The sequence below is a fragment of the Muntiacus reevesi genome, chromosome 4 (genome assembly GCF_963930625.1).
Source record: "Muntiacus reevesi chromosome 4, mMunRee1.1, whole genome shotgun sequence".
Taxonomy (NCBI): domain Eukaryota; kingdom Metazoa; phylum Chordata; class Mammalia; order Artiodactyla; family Cervidae; genus Muntiacus; species Muntiacus reevesi.
Genome location: NC_089252.1, coordinates 152567055 through 152584108, shown reverse-complemented (window position 1 = coordinate 152584108; position 17054 = coordinate 152567055). Strand labels below are relative to the sequence as shown.

The window sequence follows — 17054 nt, the reverse complement described above, 5'->3', positions numbered from 1 at the left end:
ATATAGAGGTCAATGTGACAAAATCTCTTTCAAAGAATTCATACTTATATGGGAAAATCCAGATTAAAAAATGCAGTATGCCTGGCGTTGATAAGTGCAATAAAGAAAATAAAATCAGGCGGGGAGATAGAATCCCAGACGGTGTGGGGATGGAGGCACTCTGGGCTGAAGCTGGAATAATGAGGAGCAGCCAAGGAAAGCTCTGGGAGAACACTGAACACAGAAGAACAGTGACTGAAAGGCCCAGCGACGGGGAAAAGCTTGGCAGGTTCAAGGGACAGAGAAGAGTGAGGCTGAAGATCTGCAAACAAGGGGATACACAGCAGAAGCTCAACAGGCAGGAGCCAGCTGTACTCGTTACATCTGACAGTGAAAAGCACTCGGCGCGCCTCCAAAGACACAAATATACATTTACCTAATGTAAAACTTGGCAAATTTCTGCTTAGAAAAGCATATTTCTGGGAAGAGCCAATTTAGAAATGAATTACAGAATTATGGATGCTATGACAACTACCGTTTTAGTGAATGAGGCTTCATTTCCATTTCTTAATTAGAATATCCTTAAATTATTTAGGGATAATAACTTTGAAATTGTTGCTTTAAATTTCATTGTTAATAACATTTTTAAGTCACTATTTTAACCGAATAGTCACTCAAAGCTATTTAAATGATTCAGGCAATTATAGTCATAAGTTCTTCTCTACATTCATAATTATTACCACACAAAAGTAACCAAGTCTTTACTATTTCTACAGTTCCAAAATCTAAACCATTGCCTGAGACATAGCAGGCACTCAACACATATCTATAGAAATAAACATTTTTGTAACATGATAATGTACCTGATTTCCCCACACCATATATACACATTACTGATCTTTTATTTTTTTCTTACAATTTTCTTAAAATTTTCAAAAAATTGTAACTTATACTTTTAAGTTCCAATAGTTTAGGGACTTGGCTGAGATATAGCATGATTTCTTTCAATGTTAAAAATTTAAATGTTCAGGCATTCTTGGTAACATAATGCACAAATATATTAGGAATACATATTTTAAAGGCTTAATATAAATGAAATTTCATCAGATATATGGACATTCTATAAGTAGAAAAGATACATAGGTATATATATAACAAATTCATCTATTTCTTAGTATATTATATTCTAGCATATTTCGTTCATTCTACCAGTGCTTTTTTTCAAACACAACTACAAATCACTTATTTTCAACACATACCAGAATTCTAGCATTCTTTGCCTTCCCAGAAAAATAATTAACTATACTTAGAAGTAACAGACTATTTCTGAAACCTGAGTAAATGGACCCATAATGAAAAATCACTTTCTGCCTATTTTAAAAAGCATGCTGAGGAGGGAAAATGTGATAGCATCCTGGTAAAAGATACAAATAGACATGAGGCGGCTTGTTACTCATCCCAGAAGTGTTTTGAATAATGTCACATTTTTCTCAAGCAATGCTGAAAATATCTATATCTTGGAAACTATTTTATATTCCTTTTGGATCAAAATTTTAGTCTGGGGTACTTTAGTGGTAATGTTCAAATAAACCCACACACAGGTCCAACTTTCATTCTCATGTGAAAGGTGAATATGGTTGTATCAAGTCCATTAGTACCTCCTGGAGTCATGCTAGAACACTCTAAAAGTAGAAGTGTTAGTTGCTCAGTCATGTCTGACTCTTTGCAACCCCATGGACTATAGCCCACCAGCGTCCTCTGTCCATGAATTATCCAGGCAAGAATACTGGAGTGGGTAGCCATTCCCTTCTCCAGGGAATCCTCCCAATCCAGGGATGGAACCCGGTCTCCGGCACTGCAGGCTGTTTCCTTACCAACTGAGCCACTAGGAAAGCCCCTAGAACACTACCCTGCTAATAACAATACTGACTTTACAACTCAAACGTCTTTTCTTCAACAAAGTTTCATGTTTTAAAAGTATTAGTTCAAGAAAAAAATAATTGTCCTCAAAGGGGGTTACCCGTATTTATCAGTGAAGGAAGTATTTTGCTTCCAACAATTTTCCTATAAACCACTCCACTGCAGACGACTTTCTGCACAAAGAATAAAAATATCAAGAGCTTTGCCTAAAGGCTCCTAATGAAGCACTTAATTTTTTTTTAAACTTGGAAAGGAACCTGGTAAGGCATTGGAAGACTTAACAAAACAGGTGGCTCATAGAATTATATTTAGAGCATGCTGTATTTTTAGCAACTGCCTATGTACAGAGAGTCACTGCAACTTGATTCATGAGAAATGCCAATCAAATTCCAAACTCTTCCTTTTGATGACCATTAAAAGCAGAATAACTAGCTTTCACTTGAGCAAGGGCGGTCCAAATTTCTTGAAGCAATAATCTGCTACTTGCCACACTGTTTTGAAAGGCAGTAAGTGATTATACAACAAGTTTTAATTTGCTCTCACAGGCCAAAATTTTTATGTTTAGAAGATTATCACACAATTGTTTTTCCAAAATGTTTCTATTTCACTATTTTCACATTCACTCATACATATTTTTTTCTAATAACATGGCAAGCACATGTACTGCGGCCACAAACAATAACGTACTCTCAGATTTTATTAAAGGGTAAAAACAACAAGCACAAAATATAAACCATTTGGACTCTTTTCCCAAAAACTTACAGCTAATCACATTAACATTGGCAACTATAGAACTAGTTCAAAATGAGGTATTATTGAACAAGACAATTAGAGCCAATATTGAGAATAAATTTTAGTAACAAACTGCTCCCAACTATTAAAAAAAATTGGATTTTTATTTAAGGATTGAATCACTGGTAATTAATACCATGAAGTCAAAATGTTTAGTTTCTCAATCTTTAATCATTAAGTCATGTGAAAATCACTTTGACCCTATTTGTAATAAGGAAGTCTGAATCCTCGCTTTGCACTCATGGAATCTTGGGCAAGCCACTTCATAGCTCAAACCTCAGTTCCACAACTTATAAAACAAACAAATAATTCTATCTGTCTAACTTCCTTAGAAAGGCAATGTGTGTTAAAATGATGTCACTGGGCTTTCCAGGTGGCACTAGAGGTAAAGAACCACCTGTCAATGCAAGAGACATAAGAGACGTGGGTTTGATCCCTGGGTCTCAGGAAGATCCCCTGGAGGAGGGCATGACAACCCACTCCAGTATTCCTCCCTGGAGAACCCCTTGGACAGAAGTGCCTGGAGGGCTAAGGCCATAGGGTTGCAAAGAGGCACCACGACTAAAGAAACTTACCATGGCCCGGCACCTAACTTCCTTAGAAAGGCAGTATGTGTTAAAATAATGTCAATAACTGTTTTGAAAGTGAGTCAATTTGATACAGGACGGAAAACTCTACACTAAAACCACAAATGTTACAGCCACTCTTTTTTACTCTAAACGAAGTATAAGTGTTATATAATAAAAGATGATAAAGATTAACTCTGAGATTTATCTTTACTTTAGGGTGCTCTGTTCAATGCAAAAGAATTTTTCCCCTGACAGCTCCTCACTATTACACCACTAATCACGCCTAGGAAATGGTGTATTATACACAAGCACACACTGAATGAATGAACAGATGACAGAAAAAACATGTGAGTGGCCCCAGGAGCCTATAGCAGAAAATTCATTGCAAAGTTTTTGAAAAGATGGGTCTTCTCTCCTCTGGTTCAGTTCAGTTCAGTTCAGTCACTCAGTCGTGTCCAACTTTTGCGACCCCATGAACTACAGCATGCCCCGGCTCCCTGTCCATCACCAACTCCCAGAGCCCACCCAAACTCACGTCCATTGAGTCGGAGATGCCATCCAACTATCTCACCCTCTGTCGTCCCCTTCTCCTGCTGCCCTCAATCCCTCCTAGCATGAGGGTCTTCTCCAATGAGTCAACTCTTCGCATGAGGTGGCCAAAATATTGGAGTTTCAGCTGCAGCATCAGTCCTTCCAATGAACACCCAGGACTAATCGCCTTTAGGATGGACTGGTTGGATTTCCTTGCAGTCAAAGGGACTCTCAGAGTCTTCTGCAACACCATAGTACAAAAGCATCAATTCTTCAGTGATCAGCTTTCTTTATAGTCCAACTCTCACATCCATATATGACTACTGGAAAAACCATAGCCTTGACTAGACAGACCTTTGCTGGCAAAGTAATGTCTCTGCTTTTTAAATGCTGTCTAGGTTGGTCATAACTTTCCTTCCAAGGAGTAAGCATCTTTTAATTTTATGGCAGCAGTCACCATCTGCAGTGATTTTGGAGTCCAAAAAAATAAAGTCTGACACAGTTTCCACTGTTTCCCCATCTATTTGCCATGAAGTGATGAGACCGGAAGCCATGATCTTAGTTTTTTGAATGTTGAGTTTTAAGCCAACTTTTTCACTCTCCTCTTTCACTTTCATCAAGAGGCTTTTTAGTTCTTCTTCACTTTCTGCCATAAGGGTGGTGTCATTTGCATATCTGAAGTTATTGATATTTCTCCCGGCAATCTTAATTCCAGCTTGTGCTTCTTCCAACCCAGTGTTTCTCATGATGTACTCTGCATAGAAGTTAAATAAGCAGGGTGACAATATACAGCCTCACATACTCCTTTACCTATTTGGAATCAGTCTGTTGTTCCATGTCCAGTTCTAACTGTTGTTTCCTGACCTGCATACAGGTTTCTCAAGAGGCAGGTCAGGTGGTCTGGTTCTCCCATCTCTTAAAGAATTTTCCACAGTGTATTGTGATCAACACAGTCAAAGGCTTTGGCATAGACAATAAAGCAGAAATAGATGTTTTTTTGGAACTCTCTTGCATTTTCGATGATCCAGCAGATGTTGGCAATTTGATGTCTGGTTCCTCTGTCTTTTTTTAAAACTAGCTTGAACATCTGGAAGTTCACAATTCATGTATTGCTGAAGCCTGGCTTGGAGAATTTTGAGCATTACTTTACTACTGTGTGAGATGAGAGCAATTGTGCGATAGTTTGAGCATTCTTTGGGATTGCCTTTCTTTGGGATTGGAATGAAAACTGACCTTTTCCAGTCCTGTGGCCACTGCTGAGTTTTCCAAATTTGTTGACATATTGAGTGCAGCACTTTCACAACATATCATTTAGGATTTGAAATAGCTCAACTGGAATTCCATCACCTCCACTAGCTTTGTTCGTAGTGATGCTTCCTAAGGCCCACTTGAATTCACTTTCCAGGATGTCTGGCTCTAGGTGAGTGAGCACACCATTGTGATTAACTGGGTCATGAAGATCTTTTTTGTACAGTTCTTCTGTGTATTCTTGCCACCTCTTAATATCTTCTGCTTCTGTCAGGTCCATACGATTTCTGTTCTTTATTGAGCCCATTTTGCATGAAATATTCCCTTGGTATCTTTAATTTTCTTGAAGAGACCTCTAGTCTTTCCCATTCTATTGTTTTCCTCCATTTCTTTGCATTGATTGCTGAAGAAGGCTTTCTTATCTTTCCTTGCTATTCTTTGGAACTCTGCATTCAAATGGGTATATCTTTCCTTTTCCCCTTTGCTTTTCACTTATCTTCTTTTCATAGCTATTTGTAAGGCCTCCTCAGACAGCCATTTTGTTTTTCGGCAGTTCTTTTTCTTGGGGATGGTGTTGAATCCTGTTTCCTGTACAATGTCAGGAACCTCTGTCCATAGTTCATCAGGCACTTTGTCTATCAGATCTAGTCCCTTAAATCTATTTCTCACATTCACTGTATAGTCATAAGGGATTTGATTTAGGTCATACCTGAATGGTTTAGTGGTTTTCCCTACTTTCTTCAATTTAATTCTGAATTTGGCAATAAGGAGATCATGATCTGAGCCACAGTCAGCTTCCAGTCTTGTTTTTGCTGACTGTATAGATCTTCTCCATCTTTGGCTGCAAACAATGTAATCAATCTGATTTTGGTGTTGACCATCTGGTGATGTCCATGTGTAGAGTCTTCTCTTGTGTTGTTGGAAGAGGGTGTTTGCTATGACTAGTGCGTTCTCTTGGCAAAACTCTATTAGACTTTGCCCTGCTTCATTCCGTACTCCAAGGTCAAATTTGCCTGTTACTCCAGGTGTTTCTTGACTTACTACTTTTGCATTCCAGTCCCGTATAATGAAAATGACATCTTTTTTTGGGTATTAGTTCTAAAAGGTCTTGTAGGTCTTCATAGAACTGTTCAACTTCAGCTTCTTCAGCGTTACTGGTTGGGGCATAGACTTGGATTACTGTGATATTGAATGGTTTGCCTTGGAAATGAACAGAGATCATTCTGTCGTTTTTGAGATTGCATCCAAGTACTACATTTCGGACTCTTTTGTTGACCATGATGGCTACTCCATTTCTTCTAAGGGATTCCTGCCCACAGTAGTAGATATAATGGTCATCTGAGTTAAATTCACCCATTCCAGTCCATTTTAGTTTGGTGATTCCTAGAATGTCGACATTCACTCTTGTCATCTCCTATTTGACCACTTCCAATTTGCCTTGATTCACGGACCTAACATTCCAGGTTCCTATGCAATATTGCTCTTCACAGCATTGGACCTTGCTTCTATGACCAGTCACATCCACAACTAGGTGTTGTTTTTGCTTTGACTCCATCCCTTCATTCTTTTTGAAGTTATTTCTCCACTGATCTCTAGTAGCATATTGGGCACCTACTGACCTGGGGAGTTCATCTTTCAGTGTCCTATCATTTTGCCTTTTCATACTGTTAATGGGGTTCTCAAGGCAAGAATACTGAAGTGGTTTGCCATTCCCTTCTCCAGTGGACCACATTCTGTCAGACCTCTCCACCATGACCTGTCCGTCTTGGGTGGCCCCACATGGCATGGCCTAGTTTCATTGAGTTAGATGAGTCTGTGGTCCATGTGATCAGATTGGCTAGTTTTCTGCTGGCATTCTTTATTCCCCACTCGACAGGACAATTACAGATCTCCAGTGTGAACATGAGATACTCATCAGTGTGAACTGCTGATACTCACCGAAAAAGACAATGCTCTCACCACATCCTGACCCATGAGGATTAAGAATATAAGACAGACTCTGGCCTCCATCTACCCAAGATTCATGCAGTCAAATGACTCAGCTATATAAACAGTATCCCAGTGACATCACTAACAAGGCGGAAATTCTGTAACATTTCTCTTTCCTGGAGGCACTAAGATGTGTTTGAAGTCACGTGGACTCACTAGAAGCAGAGAGAACTGTCAAAGAAATGGCCATACTCTTGTGGGGTCTGGGTAGTGGTCCTCAGAAAAGTCTCTCCCAACCTCTTACTAAAATATCTGTGAAGACATAAGGCCTAAAGTCATTATAACAAATTATAAATTACAACAATAAGAAATGATTAAGAACTACTCCATAGATGTATAATGGAAAGATGTTCATGGTCTACCATCAAAACATTATAAAGTAGTATTACTTAACAAAGATTTATATGTAAGTATTATATATATAATAGCTAGAAGGACACATATCGTATACCTGCCAGACCATCTGTCATATTTACAGCATATATTTTCCTAGTTTCACTTTAAATTTTCAATTTCTTTACAATTATTCTGACATATGGTACTCTTCCATTATTAAGCAAATATCATATTTATCACTCGTTATGTCTCCCTTTACATTTTTCTCTAACAATTATAATATACAGTAAGTTTATTCTACCAATACTTCTTTAATACAGTTGGAATTTGGTTTACCAGTAAGATGAGAATTCAGTATTTTGCTTCTCTTCATAGAAAAGTCTTGGAGTTCACAGATTTAATGTAAATGCCTTTTAGGTTTTGGTAACTGTCATAGGAAACTAATTGGAAGCAATTATCAAAACTTGACTTCCCATCAGAAGTCAACCTGGTTTTCGAGATTACATTGTCCAAGATACATGAGCCTAGACTAAAGAAGCCCTGGACACTTTCATTGTAGAATAATCTACAGACCCTCAGAATTACCCCAACATTCTGTAGGAAGTTAAAATTTGAATTACAGTCATGCTATATATTGTGTTGGGGGTGGTGAAGATAATTTACCTTTTAATTCAGTAATTGCTAAACCACAAGGAGCCACATCTGAACTTTATGGCCAAGACCGTGCATTACCCAGAGATCCTGCATATGAGCAGAAATAGTGCCCCTGAAGGCTTGTCTCCTTATAGACAATATAAACACATTTGAAGTGTAAGAAGAGAAAAGCAAAGATATACTTGGTGTACAGAAAAACAGCTTACAGTGAAAAGTGTTGGTGATCACAAGAATCTACTCTCCTCTCTTCCTCATAGGCATAGCACCGTTGCTCATTTTCTAGCCCCTGACATCTAGGCAGAGCCAGGCAACAAGTTTTCATCAACAAAATGTACACAGAAGTGGTGTGTGTCACCTCTGGACTGAGGGAATCAAGAGGTTAGGTATGCCTTTCCAATTCTGTTACTATGGTAATAAAGCATTTATGTAACTCGTGAGTATTTTTAATTAATAGATTTACTGCTGTTGTAATGAGGACACGACTGTATGTCATATATAACAGTGCTGGTACATTAGAAAGGGCTGATAAGGATCGTTTGAAAAGAATGATCTATTTCTTCCTCTAAATATTAGTATGAAATGGACAGCTTAATTAACATTATATTATGGGAAACAGCAGTTACAAGATAAACAGAAATAAAGCCACAAGTAACAAAGGTGCAGTGTAAGCCCATATAAGTGTTAGTGTTTCAGTCAAGCCCGACTCTTTGTGACCCCATGGACTGCAGCCCATCAGGCTCCTCTGTCCGTGGGATTTTCCAGGCAAGGATACTGGAGTGGGTTGCCATTTCCTTCTCCAAGCCATATAAATGAAGTAATAAATGGAACACAATTGACTTGGATATCTGAAAAAGTTTCTATCCATATGAAAAAAATTTTAAATATGTCCAAGTATTTCAACTAGAATTGATAAAATAATTTTCTCGCAATGAATTCCAGAAAACAGCTAACCGAATTACCTGGAACATATAAATAAAAGTTGCTTTAGATCATTCATTCAAGTGCTGAACAATTTCTATATGCTATACTGGGTGCTAAAGTAAACAGAACTCTCATTCTCTTACTTAAAATCTATAAATGACAGAAATGTGGACAGATAACCACAATTCCATATATGATGATTATAAGGTCTGGTGGTGGAATGACGGTAGGCCTGGTCAGCTCTTCCAAGAGAAGATCAGGGCAAAGAAAGGAAGGCTTGGGATGGCTCTAGTAAAATGAGTAGGAGTTTTAGGAAAAGGACATGCTAGACAAAGAGAAGAGTAAATATGAACTCAAATCCTTCTGAAGATTAAACCTATGGTAAAATCAAACATGTTTCTCGAATAAGTATCTCTTTCTTGCCACCTCCTCCTGGTATTGACTTTCTTGGTTAATGGCTATAGGATCACTCAGTCATTTAAGTCACGAGACACTAGAACCATATATTTTGACTGCTCTTCTGGTCCAAAATTCTAATAGGTCTCCTTCAAGGTTGCGTAACTTCAGCACCATTGACATTTTGGTATGCTTCCTTGTTCTGGGCATCGTGGGATGTTTGGCAACATATCTGGCCTCTCTGCACTGGATGCCACTAGCTTCCCCTGCCCCCTGCCCAGCTGTGACACCAGCTGTTTCCCCAGACACTGCCAATGTTCCCTAGGGGACAGAACTGCCCCAGCTGAGAAACACTGGTCTCCATGTGCACTGCCCACAGGGACCCACGCTTCTCGCCACTGCAACCACATTACTTCCAGCGGCTCCCCTCCCCTGCCCACACAGGGGTCGTCCTTCCACAACGGAGGTCTTCTCAGGGCCTCTGCTCCCTGCACAATGCGCATAAGGGGAGACCACTTCTAACACACTGGACTAACATACCACCCACAGTTCAAGCCCTCACTCTCTCATAATACATTCCAAGCCTTAATCTGAACTTAACCTTAATTTTCTCCCTTACTCCACAAGCCACTCTGCGCTTCAGCAGCAGAGACCCACAAGCAGCCCTTGAATTTTCACATCCCCAAGTGTTTAGTCATCCCTCCAAATCCAGCTGAGAAGCCTCCTACAGCCTAGGTCTTATAACACTCTTACTCGCGCCTTTCTCAAAGTTCACCCAGCACTTTTGTATGCCTCTGTTAACAGCATTTAACAGACTATTTCACTGAGTGGATGTGTGTGTGCGTGTGTGTGTGTGTGTGCCTGATGTCACTACGTGGTGGCCAAGAAGGCTGAGCATAATTAGCTAAGGACTCCCACGGTAGGCTTTGAAATCCATCATGCTTGTGCCCCAGCAATATCTCCCATGCACCCATTCAGTCAGTAACCAAATGTGGCCTGGCTATGGCGAGGAAACTTCCTCTTAGGAGGCAAGGGATTCCTCTGCCAGACAAAGAGTCTTGAGGGGGAGCTTTGCTGAACCTTGCTTAGACTGCCCTGCAGCCTGGGGTACTTCTATCCAACACTGCTATCCTCTCTTCACCGGTTTCAGACTCCACTCCTCTCTCCCTTTCTCTAACACAGACCCTTCCCCAGTTAACCCCACCTTGCCATCTGAGGACCTAGGCTAAGACTACAATGTTAAAGGCAGAGCCATAAGAAATTCTCCCTATTGTTGTTTATTTAACTGAGTATGCGGATAAATAAAAGGGGTCCTTGTGAATTTTACCAACAAAAAAATACAGAATAGCATGTGTAATGATCTAAGGCTATATGGCTTCTGAGCAAATAGAAACTTTAGAAAATAAAAGTTTTACAAGAAGACAGAACACAGTAAAGACACTATTGATAGTTTCCATGCAGTTATTTCCTGTCTGAACAAGGAGTGACTACAGCACCTCAATAATCAGTCATCAGAGGGCATTAGTGTCTGACATGCTGCAGAATGGTTCACATGAGAAACTTCAGAAAAGTACACACAGACGCTGCAAGCTACTCCGTGAGAATACTGTAAAAGCCAGATGCAACGTCTGGTTTTATGACATCTGGAAACTGTTTCTTTCAACCAAAAAGACTGCATCGCTTCAAATCCCACCAAGAAACAGTGAAGTTAATTGTCTAGGCAGTCGGGTTAGTCCCTGAGGGCCTCTGGAAGAAGGGGACCCACCAGGTAATGTAAGAGAGCTGGTAGAGAGACAGGGGTTGTCAGGAACATCTCTGTACAATTTACAGATGCCATCCTGACAAGGATATGCCCCGAATATTATATATTATGGAATACTGACCTCTACTTTGGAAACTGTGTATCAACATTATGAGAAGATAGATAATATGACCATGAAAAAAAAAATCTGGAGTTGAATCTAGGGGCATTAAGGCCTGATAACTATATAGTCTGTGACTTTATCAATGAACTAAAAACAGAGTTTGATTAGCCATTATATTGCTTATAGATAACTTTATGATTTGTCTCTATTTTCATATCTACTATAGATTTTAGAAACATCAAAATAGTCAGAAATGTTTGAGTATGTGATAAATCCTTATACTTATGAGAAAGAAAGATTACAGGGAAGGTAAGGTTAGAAAAGCAAAAGTTATACCCACATGAAACAAAGAAAATTTCTGGCAGACTCATAGCCCCTTCTGGTTCTTGGGCCCAAAACACTTAAGAAAACTAAACAATACAAGTTATGGTTCAGCGGTTTAGTGAAAAAGAAAACATGTAAAACCTAAGACTTCCAGAAGTAGGGGAAATATAGCTATATAGAAATTAAAAGAAAGCTTTAGTTCATATATCTGAGTTGCAACACCAGCAACTAAAAGGAATCAATAAATATGTTGTGGTGTCAATTTTTTTAAAGGTTGTATGTTCAGAGGTGTTTGGAAAATAGTAATTTGTTTTTTATTCCCTTTCTCGAAAAGTCAAGTTCCTCAGCAGCCACCAGAGAAAGGAAGGGCAGATGCTACTTCAAGTGAGAAGATGGAAGGGGAACAAATCAAGTGAATGAGACATGAAAGGAGAACTTAGTGGATTCCAGGAAGAAAAGAAGGATTGGTGCAAAGGAAACAGTTGGAAGGAGGCGTGTGCGCTGACTCTTCTACTGGGGGGTTAAGGTCTGGAGGCAGAAGGTGAGTTAGATGGTCCAGGGGGACTGCCAAGATAAGTGCTTCAGCGTGCTACACAGGATTCGGGGAGGGATTTCTCTCTGCAAGGCCCTCTCACATACACACTGAACTAAGAGGCATGGCAGAGTCTGGCAAGGGAAGGAATCAAGTCCCCATGCCCTGGAGGGTCTCAGACCCTTAGTGGGATCTGGAAAATTACCGATAGCATCACCAAACCACCTTACATGGGGACAGCACTGCACAGGAGTTAAGTGACCCTGAGAGCTGCACAATGCACCAGGCAGACAAGAAATCAAACAGGTGTTGCAGCCAGAACTCAGGGATACACAGCACTAGAGAGAACCCAGGAGGGAATGAGTCAGTGAAACCCAACTGAACAAAGAAAAGCCAGAAGTTCTCAGGCTCAGGATATAGCTGCTGGTGTCAGAAAAATGCAGAGAGACCAAGGCACAAAGGACATTGGAGGCCAGAGGAACTAGAGGACAATATGATTTTCCCACCCTCCTCTCAAGCAATACATAGGCCTCAGAACACTTTATGACCCTGTATGAGGTCATTTTCATCAATGGTCAATATTTGCCTGAATCCAGCAATGTTCAAGATAATGAACATCAGTGGGGGAAAAAAAATGAGGAAGTCTCACTCATTCAAGATATTTAGGAAAAGCATTTGATTAAGTACAACATCTATTCTTGATTAAAAGCAAAACTAAAAGCAAAGAGCAACCACAAAAAGAGAACCTCAGTAAGACTCGCTCTAAATATCCTTCAGTAAATCTCAACTTTAGCCATTAATGGACTGACAGAGATCAAAGCTGGATCATTGCAGCAGCACACAGACAAAGTTAGAGATGAGCTGGGAAGCGAGCAGGAGCGGAGCATTACTGACAACCTGGACATTGCCTCAAGGTGGATCTGCAAAAACTCAGCTGGTTCAGGTTGTGGGTAATGCAACTTTATCTGGATCTAAAGACTAATCTGAGATTGAAAAAAGAAATCTGGTGTTATAACAAATGGACTCTAAAGCCTATAGATTTACTACCAGAAACCTGCCATGGTCAATATGTTTTCTTGATTTAGTATTTAAGGCATGGAAAAAAGTCCAGATGGGAAACGTTATTAGGAATGTTGATTCATTCATGTTGATTCATAATGTTGGTGTAGTTCAGATTATTTTTCAGCATCTCCTTTTTGAAAATGTTTTTAAGTCTTAACAGAAGTTCACCCTTTCCTATCATTTCATCAATTTGGACACAGTTGTCTAGTTATCCTGCGTTATTAATTTGATTTATGTATGTACTTTGCTTTTGATAGACGTATTGATATTATCAGAGTTAAATTTGATTTAACATTTAAAAACATATTTTTCATACCTACATAACTCAGCTTTATCTCACTTTCTTTTTCTGTGTGGAAGACATCAGTCATGGCAGAGATAGAAAATTTCCAGTAACACAGCAAATAACTAGCGGTACCAGGATCTAAAAATCTTTTAGAAATGTGATGAGGACCAATTATAAGTATGAATCACTAATGAGATTAGTGACATTTCTTTGATTTTTTTCACTTATGATATTAGTACTATAGCAGATATTAGCTATTATTTTGGGCTTCCCTTGTGGCTCAGCTGGTAAAGAATCCATCTGCAATGTGAGAGACCGGGGTTCGACCCCTGGGTTGGGAAGATCCCCAGAGAATAGAAATTTATCTATTTATATAGATAAATTTACATTTATCTATAGCAGGAAAGAAAACTGTTGAAGGCATTCCTTGTATGATCTTGAGATATATATATGTAATATCATATATATACACACACACACTAAGATAATAGCAGGGAAAGAACAAACAGACATTCCAAATCTACTTAGTAATAACCAATACTCACACCCAGAAAGACATCTTACATCAATTAACCTGAAAGGAAGTATTACATTTGGCCTAGAGGGAACTGTTACCAATTTTCTACTTCATCAAAAAGTAAATAATGTTGATGTTCTGAAACTCTTCTAAATTTTGACCAACAAAAGCCAGAATACTTGGAGAGAATCCTGTAGCCAAATTATTAGTGTCTTCTTGAACACAAACTTACATGAAGTAAGTTCATGTATGTTTTAACATTAAGCGTTCACAACTAAAGGTTCTGTGAACTAGGGTAGAAAAGTGTTACATCTTTATTTCCCCTAACCTCTGATACTTAGCCTTTCCTTCAATTATGATTGCAGGGGAAACTACAGACATTGTGACTCTGTTAGCAACAAAATAATAGCTGTGCATTGGCGCTCAGCTGCTTCAGACGTGTCTGACCCTTTGTAACCCCATGGGTGATAGTTCTCTAGGCTCCTCTGTCCATGGATTCTCCAGGCAAGAATACTGGAGTGGGTTGCCATGCCCTTCTCCAGGGAATCTTTCCAACCCAAGGATGGAACCCTCATCTCTTGTGTCTCTTGTATTGGAGGTGGAATCTTTACCACTGAGCCACCAGGGAAGCCCCAAAACAATAGCTACTTCAACACTAAAATACTGCAATATGAAACGATCTGGATAATTTATTCTCCTTACCACCACAAAAGTATAGAAGTAGGTAGTCTTCTCCCCAATAGATATTACTTAATGCATTAATAAAGAAGAAAGTATTATGACATCACAAATTCTAATACTTATAACATTTTGCTTATTGTTAGTATTTAAAAGGGAGCCAATTAAAGAACATGTATGCTACTTTACAGTAAAATTATGCTGACAGGAGGATCTGGGTTTCCTCTAGAATGCTGAAAAAGTTGATGGGGGGAAAAAAAGAAGGTTTAGAATCTCTGTTTTGGACGGAGAAAAACAAATAAAACACAGAATCCAATATTTCATTTTATTTCCTCTCTCTACAATGAGATTTTTACAAAATCCACATATTTTACTCTTGTCATTCTAATAATCATTTCTCATTTGCTGGCACCAGATCTTTGTAGATGCTCTACATTTTTAAGTGTACATTTTAAACAGACAGATTCAACCTTTTCCCTATCCTGTAATTCACAAATTAATGATTATCCCCACACTAGCAAAAAAAAAAAAAAAAAAAAAAAAACCAACTCTTTTCAAACCCTATATTCATTCTCTTTTTCTTCTATCATTCTTCATTCAAAGAACATACTTAAGTAAATTCAGGGGAGTTGGCCTCAACAGAGAGTCCAGCATGGATGTGTAAGTGAAACAGCCTGCCCTCCTGCTGGAAACCGCACTTCAAGTCAGGGCAGAGAGCCCTGCCTGCCTCCCCGACTAGCTCAGCATCTGACACTTTTTCTCACAGCTTTGCAAAAAAGGGTCAGTTGTGCCCAGCAGGGAGGGACAGGCTGATCCTCCATACCCTTCTCCCCCTGCAGGAAGGAGCGGCCTCTGGCTTGGGTTCATCTAGGTGTTAACCCCTCTGGAGGCGCACTCTGATAGCTTGGGTCCACCAACCGCGCACTCGGGAAAAGCCAATGCCCTGCTTACTGAACTGGATCCCAGGAAAACGCTAAGGGACCCCAGGGCGCTTACCAAGCCTCCACAGAGGCTGAAGACGGCTGTGTGGTCCTCGCGAGCATTGACCTGGCCGCGGTAGAAGCAGTGGCGCAGGTCTGGGGGCGCCGCGCTGCGCTCCTCCGCCCGGTGCGCAGGGGTGCCCAAGTGCACCTCGGTGTACCCCGCAGCCAGGAAGGCCGCGTCGGCGCTCAGGTTCAGCTGGAAGAGCTGCCCGTAGGCGCGGATTCGGTAGTGGGTTCTGAACGGTGTGGGCTCCAGACTCTCCGAGCTGCGCTTCCTCCGGCTGAAGTGGTGGCTCTGCGGGAACACTTCGCCGAACTCATTGACCCGCGCGGGGGTCACCACTTCGTAGGAGGCCAGCGTCCTCACTAAGGCTTCTGCAATCACAGCGATACGGCCTTTGAGCCCCCATCCGTTTCCAACTTCCCAGCCTCGAGCTTCTCCAACCAGACTTCCTTTCCAAAGAGCCGAGGCCCCAGGTCCCCATAGCCCCGGCCGGGCGCGACAAATGGACACACGCTGGCCAGCGCGCGCGCGCACACACACGTGCGCTCTGTGAGTGTGCCTGCCTGCTTTCCCACACCCCCGATTCTCTCCACCCTCCCCAAGCAGGGACGCTGACATTCAGGGTCCTCAGCAGCCACCTCCTTCCCGCGTCCCTCTTCTCCTCCCTGTGGCCGCCAACTCGTGCCCCGCTGGCGCGCTCGCCATCCTGCCCCACGCGCCCCCGCCGCGTGGTCCCCGAAGGGAGACGTGGTCCCTGCGCGCGCGATTCCTAGAAACTCCGCACAGCCGCAACCTCCGGGGATGCTTCGGGCTGACGGATCCCAGAGTGCCGAGAGTCCCGGCAGGGCTACGGCCCCCCAGAGGACAGAGTCGCTGCCCCCGCCTCCGTCCTCCCGCCCCCTCTGGCCCGCGCCCCACCTCGCTGCTGAAGGCGCCCCGCGGTGACCTTACCCTGCCTGGGGTGGAAGTGAACTTCCCAAGACCTGGTGATGAAGAGCGAGAGCTGGTAGAGCAGCCCCGTCAGCCACTTGACCACCCGCATGGTTCCACCGGGGGGATCCCGACCGGGGAGGCCAACGCGAGCCGCCCGCCGTCCCGCCGGCTTCTCAGCGCTCCGCTGCCTCTCCTCCCTCTCGCCCGCCGCTCTCCGCGCCGGCCGCCGCGGCGTCTCAGCAGCCTCCGGAGCAGCAGCCTCGGCCCCGGGCCGGCCCGTCGCGCCACACTGCCAGTCTTCGCTCCCTGAGCCGCTGCTTCATCTCACTGCAGCTCCGCAGCCCCCGGCTCGCTCTCCGCAGCCTCGCTTCGCTTCCTGCGCCCGCACCGCCCTCAGAAGCCCTCCACACCAGTCCAGCCCAGCGCGAGGAAGCCAGCCGACCTAGCAGGAACGGTGCCAAGATAGCCACCCCGGGCCGGGCTAGCGCGGGGGAGAGCCCGCCCCCAGGGGCCGCGCCGGGCCAATCAGCGGGAG

The 17054-nt window shown here is 42.0% G+C and overlaps 1 protein-coding gene across 1 annotated transcript in view; it reads right to left on the bottom strand.

The window, feature by feature from the left end:
- ADAMTS20 (ADAM metallopeptidase with thrombospondin type 1 motif 20) overlaps positions 1 to 16628 on the bottom strand; it is a 194942-nt gene extending 178314 nt beyond the window's left edge. The window contains exons 1-2 of the mRNA XM_065932168.1: positions 16538 to 16628; positions 15596 to 15957 (exon numbers count right to left, since the gene is read on the bottom strand). Coding sequence (XP_065788240.1) covers positions 15596 to 15957; positions 16538 to 16628 — 453 coding nt within the window. The remainder of the gene's footprint in view (positions 1 to 15595; positions 15958 to 16537) is intronic.
- Positions 16629 to 17054: the final 426 nt, after the last annotated feature.